This window comes from Saccostrea cucullata, unplaced genomic scaffold (genome assembly GCF_032062105.1).
Source record: "Saccostrea cucullata isolate Sc308-1 unplaced genomic scaffold, CSIRO_AGI_Scuc_v1 ctg6432, whole genome shotgun sequence".
Classification (NCBI taxonomy): Eukaryota; Metazoa; Mollusca; class Bivalvia; order Ostreida; family Ostreidae; genus Saccostrea; species Saccostrea cuccullata.
Genome location: NW_026937755.1, coordinates 25 through 12,366, shown reverse-complemented (window position 1 = coordinate 12,366; position 12,342 = coordinate 25). Strand labels below are relative to the sequence as shown.

The following is a 12,342-nucleotide window of genomic DNA, read 5'->3' as shown; positions in this document are numbered from 1 at the left end:
GCAGGTGAAGGGATGCAAATTTATGCCAATGCTCGGCTGGTTTATACTGTCTCATCCAAGAACTGCCCCATTTAGTCGCCTTTTACGTCAAGCAAGGGGGTACTGATGACATATTCTAACCCGAATTCCCACAGGGCACTTTGCGATTGAATACTTTTATTTATTTCATGTTTACCCCTCTATTCTGTGGATATGACCAATTGGATATTTTTTAATATCCCACACTTAAGTGCAGAAATGACGACACAATGGTTTTGCGTTACCGTGATGAAGTAAAATAAGTGGAGTGCTAAAAACAACAGTGGATAACATCGGTTGTGAAGCATCAAACATGGGATAAAAAGGATCTCCCATGATTTGTAGTTGGATATGATTTTTATCCAACGAGTTGTGTGATTTTTATCTCCGAGCCTTGGCAGTATATTTTATTAAATCCGCGGCAATTTGAGATAAAATAATTTTATATAATTTAAATTAGACTTCTTAGATCCGCGCCGCATATAATCTGCGCGGATCTAAGAAGTCTGATTTTAATTAAATTGATGTTCATGCTGTCTATGCTTATAACGGTTGTGCAATTAGTCAATTGATTGAAACATGTGGGGATAACAAACAATATTCGAGCTTAAAAGTCCATTAAAAGTTAGAAAATAGTAACAGAAGAAACGCTGACCTCCAAAATACAAGGAGTTGGATCAGGTGACATGGAATAATAAAAATTCCCTGCCAACTGGTCACACCAGGCGTGTGCTTATTGTAATGTTCAGGAAAAAAAGGAAGAATCCGTCGACATTGCAGTGTATAAATGATGGTCTAGCAATCAGTAAGAAAAAAATGTGAGTCATTTAATTTAATGATAGATTATATTTAATGACACATAAACACATAATATAAAACTGCATAAAATACCACCTTGAAAATATCGTTACATACACTATATACAGTATTTAAGAAAACAAAATTTGCATGTTTCACAATAAGTTATGCCACATTTATTGCATAATTTCAAAAGTTTGAATTCAATTGTAACTCGTGCTATAATGTTGATGCATAATTTTAGGTAATTTGAATAAAAACTAGATGCTGTCATGAGACAGTAATACCCGCACTAATGTGTTTGCCTCTAAATACACGATCCTACATATTGGGCGGCTTTCCACAGAAATAGTCAAAATAATTCTATAATTTACATGTATTCATCAAATTGAGTATGAAATTCTCAGACCCAGTGACCTATAACTCAGAACCTCTTATATTTATTTTATACATGCTTATTCATTATATACCAGTCTGAATTTTATTAATGATGTAAATTCCTGGAATTTACAAGGTAAAAAATGTATATACTAAAACAAGGAAAAAGTCACAATGGACCCCCCTTGGAAAATGCAGATCCCCCCCCCCCCTGGTAAACAGGAATATGTGTAAAATAGGTATGAAAAGTTAAACATTTGCGGAAATAGAAGTCACAACTACCCCTACCCCACCTCCACGATATAGGTTTTTGACGTTTTGGTGAGATTTACTTTACCTTTTTTTTTTTTGATTATCAATTTCTGGGATAGGATTTTTTTTTTGAGTGAGGTGGACCCCCCCCCCCCCCTCCAGGAAAAACATTTCTGGATCCGCGTCTGAAATTAGATTTTGATATATGTTTTGCTCATAATAGCATAGGCGCTCCCCATGTTATTCTGTAAATGACGTATGATAAGTTTATATAGGTCTACCCCTCTATAGTATAAAATATTTTATACTATAGAGGGGTAGACCTATATATACTTATCATACGTCATTTACAGAATTACATGGGGAGCGCCTATGCATAATAGGACCTTTCTAAATGTACTACCCCCCCCCCCCCCCTCGACACCACAATCACACAGCACATACTTTTGGGAATAGTCTAGATGGAAAAGGTTTGTTAAAATTTAATATCGTTTGTTATGAATTAATTTAAAATTTGTTCTTGTACTATACATGTGAACATGTAAATTTCTACATCACATCACGTTGCGTCACCAATTATCATATTTATAGATTAAACACCATTTGGCACACCTCAGCCGATACCCACTTCATCTGATAAGGTGATGGAATCGACGAAGGTTCGCCAAAATGGCACATGGCTGCAGTCTGGTGTGCATTGGATTAATTCATTTTGTTTTATAATTGGATTTATATTTCATGAAGTTGACAAGACCTATGGCAGTTGGTAAGTACAAGTTTAAGTATAATTGGGGGTAAAATAAAACCAAACGATGAGGTTAAAGTTTAAAAAGGGTCAAAGATCATCGCATGCCACACGAGACGAATTTCATATATTGTGAAGTTTTCTCCCGTTGTCGATGTATAGTTACTGCCAATACTGGTGCGGATCCAGAATTTTTTTTCGGGAGTAGGGAGGGGGTTCACATCTCGGTCCAAAAATTCCAGCCCAGAATTTCCTGACAAGCAGGAGAAAAAAACTGAAAACAAATAAATAAAATAAAAATAATGATAGTGTGGTCAATGTTTTCTAAGTTAGGGGGGGGGGGATGTCCAAAGTCATTTTTTATTTGCTTCAGTATATAGTCTTGTTTAAATAACAAAGCAAATTCCAGAGGGGGGATTCCAATCTCCCTACCTACTCCCTGTCCCTGAAATAACAATGTATTTTGTGATTCCAATTAAATAGTATATATTTTTTTCCACTTGACTAATAATACATATTTTGTATTTTGGCCCCGATACGCCTACAGTATGCCACTGTATGGCTATTGTTTCCTACAGGCAACTACGGTAAACCACAGTATATGCCCCAGTACGCCTCTGTATATGTTCATTGAAGCTAAAGAAGTTTATACACTCCCAGAGCACTGTACGGTTACATAAGATGTGGGATTGTCAATTTAGTACACAGAGTTACTTACCTAAGAAATTTTTGAACATAATTTAAACACATGGTAGTTTTTTTTAAGTGTTAAGAGACTAATTGTGTTCTTTTTATAACTCTGAAATAACTATGAAATATTAATGAATTGCTGCTTCAAAGAATATTGTTCTATCAATTTTTAAAATAAATTACTTAATTATTCTTTGGTTTGATTTATTACTTAATTTATTTATTTTGCAAACACCTATTCAATGCATAAAATACTTGGAGTGACTTTGAACTAACAAAAAAAAAAAAACACGGCCAAGGTAATACTGAATTTTGGAAAATTGCAGTTTTTAAAATTGATATAGTTTCCTTGAAAAAATAAAGGAAATTAATTAAAGAAAATTAATCATTTTGAAAACAAATCAATTTATTTCTTGACAAATACAGAGCTGCATAGTAAACTCGGCACAAAATAAATAAGGTTAGGTGGTAAGTGAAAATTAAATAAAAAATTGACTTTAAAAATACAAAATTAATAAATGAACTAATTATTTATCTTATTTATTTATCAATTTATATACAAATACATAGATAAACAAAATAAATAAAAATTCGTTTATTTATTTTGTAACTAACACGACAACAAAGTGATTAAATATACACCCCCCACCCCCACCCCCCCACCCCCAATTGATTTTGTTTTAGTTTTATTTTTATGTGAAAAGCATTTCTCCTGAAATATGCTACAAAGTATTTTTTAAGCATATGAAAACAAATTCCAATAATTTTACGTTCATGATGGATATCAAAATAATCGTCAGATTATGCACAATATTAATTTGTCAATTGCAAATTCATATTTTTACTTTGTTTTGATATAAAAAATTCGGTATTCAAAACCCTAACACGATTATGAAAGAACTTCAAAGCCATTGATTGTTTACAAGGGACATAGGGTACACAGTAATGACACCTATTGTCTTTTTCACTGACCACTATAATTTGTTTATTTTCTGACAGAGAGCAACCGTGTCCACTCTGCGGCTGTTTGAATAAACATTTTCTCTTTGTGAGAAAACCGTTTTTTTTTTTGTCAAACAAAAACAAAATAAAAGTATCAAAAAAGCTATTGGCGGATTAAGATTGTGCATTATGAGACAATTATTCTGATATCCAACACATCAATAATTTTCTTTTTGAGGGATATAAATAATTAATTATTTTGTGAAAATAATCGTGAAGTTCAGGACCGCAAAATGCCGATTTTGTCACCTATTTCTCACAAATTTAGAATATACCTTCCATTTTACACATATTTATGAATGTTAAGGTGTAGGAAATAATTATTTTAATAAAATTGGACAATTTAAGTGTCGACAAACGTCCAGAAATAAAGTTTTAAAACTCAAGTTTAAAAATTTGTCGGCGAGATTGACATTGAGGTAGCACTGGAATTTATTGATTTCTGAGGAATTAAACTTAAAAAATTTAAAATAAATGATAATATAAGCATCAAATATATAAACATACGAATGTTTTTATTTATTCAGACAGTTTTGGCTTATTAAAGCCGTTTTACATGTTAAAAATATCTATTTTATGATTTACACCTGCTTTCACCTGAATTATTTATTTGAAGATAACTCCGATCAAAATTCTGCAAATAGATATGAAAACTTTAATTTATTACGAAATTAATGATTTATAATACGTAGCATAAATAATTTATTTTGACCCTAAAAAGTTCGGTTTTAAACTGCACTCAAATTCTACTAAAACGCTCTAAGGGGCAGTCATGCAAACTTTCTAGGGATATGGCCAGTGCGTCAAATCGTGGCAATAAGGGGTAAAGAGTTAAGGGATGTTTAATATATAACCCCCTCCATCCACCCCGAACATATAATCTTTATACAATTAAAAAAAATTGTTCCAAACGAATTTCGATTTATCAACAGAATATAACTATATGTAGTATATGTAGATTTATTTAAATAAAGCCCTTAATTACACCTAAATAAATAATCATTACTCGTCTTACACTTGTTAAATAAATTTAAATATCAAAAAAACACAGTGCCATGGCTTAGCTTTATATCAAATAACGACTGCTCCCTTGCTGCTTACAAGAACAAAAAGATTTATGTAGCCGCAAGACCTTGCTCTCTTGAAACAAGACGCTTTATTAGACTGTTTTTTTTTATAGCTTAAACTTTTAAATAGCAGTAGTACAATATAATAAAGAAAGCCATATGACATAGAAAATAAGTAAGCTTAATAAATGTCTGTGAACATGTAAACTTTTTATTCAAAAGAACTTTTTTTGTATTTTCTTACAAAAAAAAATAATTCTTGGGTATAAAAGTATTACTATTAAATATCAACAATAAAAAAACTCTAGAGAAAAAAATTCCTTTTAAGTGCAATATCTCCATCTCGCTTTTACATACGCAGCATCCATCTCAAAAAAATCAATTGTCACAGAAAATTTGGCAATTAACAGTACTGCAGTAATTACTAAATTTAAAAGAAAAAAAATCCACACAAATTTCAAAAGCAATAAATATCTGTAAACTAAACATAAAACACAAATTCCAAGCACTCCATCACTTTTGCAAGGTCTAATCAAAGCTTAAATTTGCTTTGCTCCATATCTCAGAAATAATGTAAACGCACTTGAGTTGAGAAATCATTGAATCCATCTTCAGAATAAAAACTCAGCACCATATTGTAGTAAAAGTTCAGCGATAATGTCATGACCATATAAGTATGTTATATACAGTGGACTCTTATTGTCTTTATTGCATAAATTAACACAAGCATCGTTTTGTAATAATACTTGGACTATGCTGTAATGTCCATTTTCACAGGCTATGAAGAGTGGACTGGTTCCTTCGTTGTCACATAAATTGATGTCTGCCCCATTGTTCAATAACAGTTTAACCATGCCTTCATTTCCATTGAAACATGCTAGGAACAACGGACTACAGTTGCCCTTATTGCATAAATTCACATCAGCACCTGAATTTAATAGAAGTTCGATTGTGCTGCAATGTGAGTTTGAACAAGCTATCCACAGAGAACTGTTTCCATCTTTATCACATAAATTGATGTCGGCACCGTTGTTCAGTAACAGTTGTACCGTGCTATCATGTCCATTTTGACAAGCTGTATAAAGAGGACTGGCTCCATTCTTGTCACATAAATTGATGTCGGCACCATTGTTCAGTAACAGTTGTACCGTGCTATCATGTCCATTATAACAAGCTATATAAAGAGGACTGACTCCATTCTTGTTACATAAATTGATGTCAGAACCGTTGTTCAGTAACAGTTGTACCATGCTTTCGTGTCCATTTTGACAAGCTATATAAAGAGGACTGGCTCCTTCATTATCACTTAAATTGATGTCGGCACCGTTGTTCAGTAACAGTTGTACCTTGCTATTTAGTCCATTTTGACAAGCTATATAAAGAGGACTGGCTCCATTCTTGTACATGAATCGATGTCGGCACCGTTGTTCAGTAACAGTTTTACCGTGCTATCATGTCCATTTTGACAAGCTATATAAAGAGGACTGGTTCCAATATCATTACATAAATTGATGTTGGCATCGTTGTTCAGTAACAGTTGTACCGTGCTCTCATGTCCATTTTGACAAGCTATATAAAGAGGACTGGTTCCATTATTATTACATAAAATGATGTCGGCATCGTTGTTCAGTAACAGTTGTACCGTGCTATCATGTCCATTTTGACAAGCTATATAAAGAGGACTGTCTCCATCATTATCACATAAATTGATGTCGCCACCATTGTCCAGTAATAGTTGTACCGTGCTATCATGTCCATATATACAAGCTATATAAAGAGGACTGAATCCATCACCCTAACATAAATTGATGTCGGCACTGTTGTTCAGTAATAGTTGTACTGTGCTATCATGTCCATATTGACAAGCTATATAAAGAGGACTGGCTCCATTATTTTCACATAAATTGATGTCAGCACCGTTGTTCAGTAACAGTTGTACTGTGCTATCATGCCCATTTTGACAAGCTATATAAAGAGGACTGAATCCATCATTATCACATAAATTGATGTCGCCACTGTTGTTTAGTAACAATTGTACGGTGCTATCATATCCTTTATAACAAGATATATAAAGAGGACTCTCTCCATTCTTGTTACGTAAATTGATGTTGGCACCGTTGTTCAGTAACATTTGTACCGTGCTATCATGTCCATGTTGACAAGCTAAATAAAAAGGACTTTCTCCATTCTTGTTACATAAACTGATGTCGGCACTGTTGTTCAGTAATAGTTGTACTGTGCTATCATGTCCATTTTGACAAGCTATACAAAGAGGACTGGCTCCATTATTTTCACATAAATTGATGTCGGCACAGTTGTTCAATAACATTTGTACGGTTCCATCATGTCCATGAAAACAAGCTGTTAAAAGAGGACTGGCTCCATTCTTTCTACATAAATTTATGTCGGCACCGTTGTTCAGTAACAGTTGTACCGTGCTATCATGTCCATTTTGACAAGCTATATAAAGAGGACTGGCTCCATTCTTTTTACATAAATTGATGTCGGCACCGTTGTCCAGTAACAGTTGTACCGTGCTATTATGTCCATTTTGACAAGCTATATAAAGAGGACTGGCTCCATTCTTATCACATAAATTAATGTCGGCGCCATTGTCCAGTAACAGTTGTACTGATGTCTCATGTCCTTCATATGAAGCAAAATTTAAGGGACATATTCCATTGATATTACCTAAGTTGACGTTTGCACCATTGTTTAATAACAACTGTACAATGCTATTTTGTTCATTGTTACAAGATATAAGAAGAGGACAGGCTCCATTCTTGTTACATAAATTGATGTCGGCACCGTTGTTCAGTAACAGTTGTACTGTGCTATCACGTCCCCTATAACAAGCTATATAAAGAGGACTGTCTCCATCATTATCACATAAATTGATGTCGGCGCCGTTGTTCAGTAGCAGTTGTACCGTGCTATCATGTCCATTTTGACAAGCTATATAAACAGGACTGGCTCCATTATTTTCACATAAATTGATGTCGGCGCCGTTGTTCAATAACAGTTGTACCGTGCTATCATGTCCATTGTGGCAAGCTATATAAAGAGGATTGTATCCATCATTATCACATAAATTGATGTCGGCACCGTTATTTATTAACATTTGTATCGTGTTATCATGTCCATTTTGACAAGCTATATAAAGAGGACTGGCTCCATTAATATTACATAAATTGATGTTGGCACCGTTGTTCAGTAACAGTTGTACCGTGCTATCATGTCCAATATGACAAGCTATATAAAGAGGACTGAATCCATCATTATCACATAAATTGATGTCGGCACCGTTGTTCAGTAACAGTTGTACCGTGCTATCATGTCCATTTTGACAAGCTATATAAAGAGGACTGAATCCATCGTTATCACATAAATTGATGTCGGTACCGTTGTTCAGTAACAGTTGTACCGTGCTATCATGTCCATTTTGACAAGCTATATAAAGAGGACTGACTCCATTCTTCATACATAAATTGATGTCTGCACCGTTGTTCAGTAACAGTTGTACCGTGCTATCATGTCCATTTTGACAAGCTATATAAAGAGGACTGGCTCCATTAATATTACATAAATTGATGTTGGCACCGTTGTTCAGTAACAGTTGTACCGTGCTATCATGTCCATTTTGACAAGCTATATAAAGAGGACTGAATCCATCGTTATCACATAAATCGATGTCCGCACCGTTATTCAGTAACAGTTGTACCGTGCAATCATGTCCAAAAGCACAGGCTATTGAAAGAGGACTGTTTCCATCGTTATCACATGCATTGATGTCAGCACCATTGTTTAATAAGCAGATGATAGTTTCATTGCGTTTTTGTCCGGCATTGGTATCCATTCCAGCTTCTTTCAAATGTCCCTCATCATTTACAACAGCTAAAAACAATGGACTGATCATTTCATCACCGAGAAGCATGTTTACATCACTGCCGAGGTTAACTAATTCTTGAATTATTGAAAAGTTATGAAATAAACAAGCAATGTGAATTGGAAAAAACCCATTCCATTTTTCTAGTATACCTGATTTTTTATAATCATTGCTAAGAGAATTAAGTAGTTTTAAATCGCCATTAGCACATATAGCAGAGAATATAGGATACTCCCTTAACTTCGTTTCAGGGATACTTTTTAAGAGAAAGGAAGAAATATCAGTGTGACAAAATACGATAAGTCCGACCAAAGGACATATTTCACCTTCCACATAAATAAAGTTAAGTCTTGAGAAGAAAGTTCCAGTGCCCTTAAATGCTTTTGGAAAATCCGACCTGTCTAAATCACATTGAATTCTCACAAGAAGCTTTCCTGGTGATTCAATTTTTCCCTTAAAAGATTTGATTGCACTTTCATTGCGTAAACATGGATTGAGTAGAACATCTACAATGTGTTCTGTTTGCATGTCAATGATAAACCTGTCCACAAGATCATCAATGTACTCTCCAGGCAGATAAATAGTGAAGGGATCGCGATCTTCCTCTCCTATGTCGTCCTCTATCTTCATTCGACGTCTCAGAAAACCACTGTCTGCGTACTGTATTGTCTCTTGTGGACAATTGATACCAAACACCAGAGTCGTTATCTCCATAATAAAGTCGTGAAGGAATTGGAAAGCATTTCCAACACGTTTGACATAGGATCCTTTCAGTTCATGAAGAGTACTACGAATGACTGAAATATGTGTGTTTTCAGGTAACTCACACATTCCTAAAGTTTCCTTAAATTTTATCAAAGATATATTGTTTTTAACAATAGCATCGATTTTCAAATTGTTTTTAAAAGCTACTATCAAGATAAGTGAACAATATCTTTTCTGGTCTGTTTTTTTCCAAACTTCAATTTCCTTTTTAATAAATGTGTAAGAATTCTTAAAGAAATCAACCCCCTTTTCTTTGTAGTTTACCTTCTTTGAAAACAGTTTACAAAGCAATGGGAAGTAAGCTTCTGTTTTAATTATTTCCGTAGCAATGTTTTCGGATATTTCCAGGTTTTTTGAATATTGATTAAAAATCAGTCTTTTCTCTTTTACAGTCAGATCATGTTCTTCTCCGTCAATTTCTACTGCAGTGGATTCATCCAATAAGTTACCCTTGACCCTTTTGTCATAAAATACACATCTTCTACATGATATCAGTAGTTTGTTTTTTTTCAAGCATATCTCCAGAGTTTTCTCTAAAATTTTCCATGAATGATATAAAATTTCATCTAACGATTCCTTACCTAAAGGATCATTGAATACAAATAATATTCGATTTTCTGAGACTCCAGTTGAGCAGTTCTTTTTAATTTCATCCACCTTATCCACTGGAAAGACATTCCATCCCAGCCCTTTATACTTAAGTGCAATATGTTGAATTATTGCAGATTTTCCGGAACCAGAATTTCCTACCACTGTTGTCAGGTTAAGACTTCTGAGCTTTTCTTCCACTGCTTCGCTTGCTCTTGTAGGAATGAAGTCAATGTCGTCTCCTCGCCAATTATCGAGATTTTCATTTACCAGTGTGTTTTCTGTAATAGACATGTCTTTTTCAATAGCTGAAGTGTCAAATGGAGAAAATGGGAAATTGTTATATTTAAATTCAATTATTTTGTAAAACGTTATGAGTTCCAATTTAAATATGTTACTTTCTTTCAATATAGTCTTCAAATATATGTTAAAATTTTAATTGTAAATGTGATATGTATTTACAACACAAGTATGTTATATAACGTATGTGTAAGTAGAAACAAATGTTTTTACTGAAAATTTTGCTGAAATTATGTATATATTTGCTGAAGCACAAATAAAAATATATAAATTGAAAGAACTTTTTTGTCACAAAATAATAATAATAAAGAAATATATGAATGTGATGTAATGATCAAATGAGTACAAAATAATATGAAATTTCATTGCAAGCTCTCAAAGTTTTTTTTCGATATCTTCTGGTAATGGAAGTGTATCACATGGACAAAAAAGCAGCTATTCGGAAATAAGGACTATTATCTTTTATTTGAAATTGTGAACTCTGGATCTCCATAGATTGATAAGTAAGTCTAACATGAGGAAAATGTACCTCAAGATTCTTTCGAAGATTAAAAACATATCGTATATTTACACTCTTTCCCTGATGATATCCCAGGCAATAATGAAAAATAAACATCATTTTAGTTTGAACAGTTTGAAAAATATTTCTGACGTCTAGTACGGCACAATGAAGATCATAATGGAGAAAACCCATGCCAAGCCAATATTTCTTTCATTTTGCAAAGCATCTTTAGGAAATATATTCGACAATAATTATACTGAGAAATGTATTTATCAAATTTATATAAGCATGAAACACATATCGTTTGTAGTAAATACTATGATAACAGTATTTATTATAGTTACCTTCATTTTCTGACTTTGTTTTCAATTCTTGCAAATCCTGTTCCAAAGAAGAGAGCTTCGCCATTAGGGACTGGTTATTCTTATGATCTTCCCTAAGTTTTTCTATGACTGTTGCTTCGTATTCCTCCTCTAGGGCTTGACTCTGAATATTACTCAGTCCAGACATGTAGTCTTTCTTTGTGTACGTTTGCAGTCTTTGGCAGATATCAGTTATGATTGACCACGTGTCATCAAAATCTGACTGTGAGGTAGAAGCCGAGCTTATGTGTCCAAACATGCTGTTTCTTATCAATCGTATCCTCTCAATGTCATCGCCGATCGTTGTTTCTCCTACTGACGGCATCGTGCTTCCACCCCAAGCTTTTGTTGGACAAGGAATCTTTGTACATATGTTTCTTATCAGTGTATATAATAACGTAATATCAAATTCTTTATAACCATCAGTTTTGGCGCCTATAAGACGATGTTCTTGCTCAGGACGTATGTTTTTATAAATCGATGATAACTTCACTTTATTGTAGACAAGCCCAGGAGGTACTTCCATTTCTAAGACATCTCTACAGGCCTGGGTCATTTCTTCATTAATTGCCATTCCGAGTTTAGCAAACCTGGAACGGCCGCCAGGGTCTGGTCCAGAAGCCATTCTTTGATTCCTTTCAGTTAATACTCTGAAATGACAGTGCAATGCTTTATTGGTTTTCAAAATTAATAGCAATCTTTTACGGTACCAATTTTAATGCACCAGTTGCCCATTCAGACAAATTTTGTCTCTTTACTGATGCTCAACTTTCGAAAACAGATATATCTGAATTTAAAAAGGAAAGCTTTCAAGAACTATACAAATTAAATTATTGACAAGCAAGTTGATGAAACAAGAATATCAACAGTCTCGTTTAAAGTCATCTTTTCGTAAATTCTATGGTCGATACAATGACCTTGTCAGCAAATACAATTTATCATTGAATGAAATGCTGACTGACGTTTTTCATACCAATTGTTAGTCCATT

At 33.8% G+C, this 12,342-nt stretch overlaps 1 protein-coding gene across 1 annotated transcript; it reads right to left on the bottom strand.

The window, feature by feature from the left end:
* Positions 1-4,864: 4,864 nt before the first annotated feature.
* On the bottom strand, positions 4,865-12,004 carry LOC134248781 (serine/threonine-protein phosphatase 6 regulatory ankyrin repeat subunit B-like). The gene is given in 3 exon segments (XM_062731166.1): positions 4,865-6,296; positions 6,395-10,470; positions 11,336-12,004. Coding segments are annotated over 3 exon segments (5,454 nt in total). The 5' UTR covers positions 11,979-12,004; the 3' UTR covers positions 4,865-5,561.
* Between the last annotated feature and the right edge of the window lie 338 nt (positions 12,005-12,342).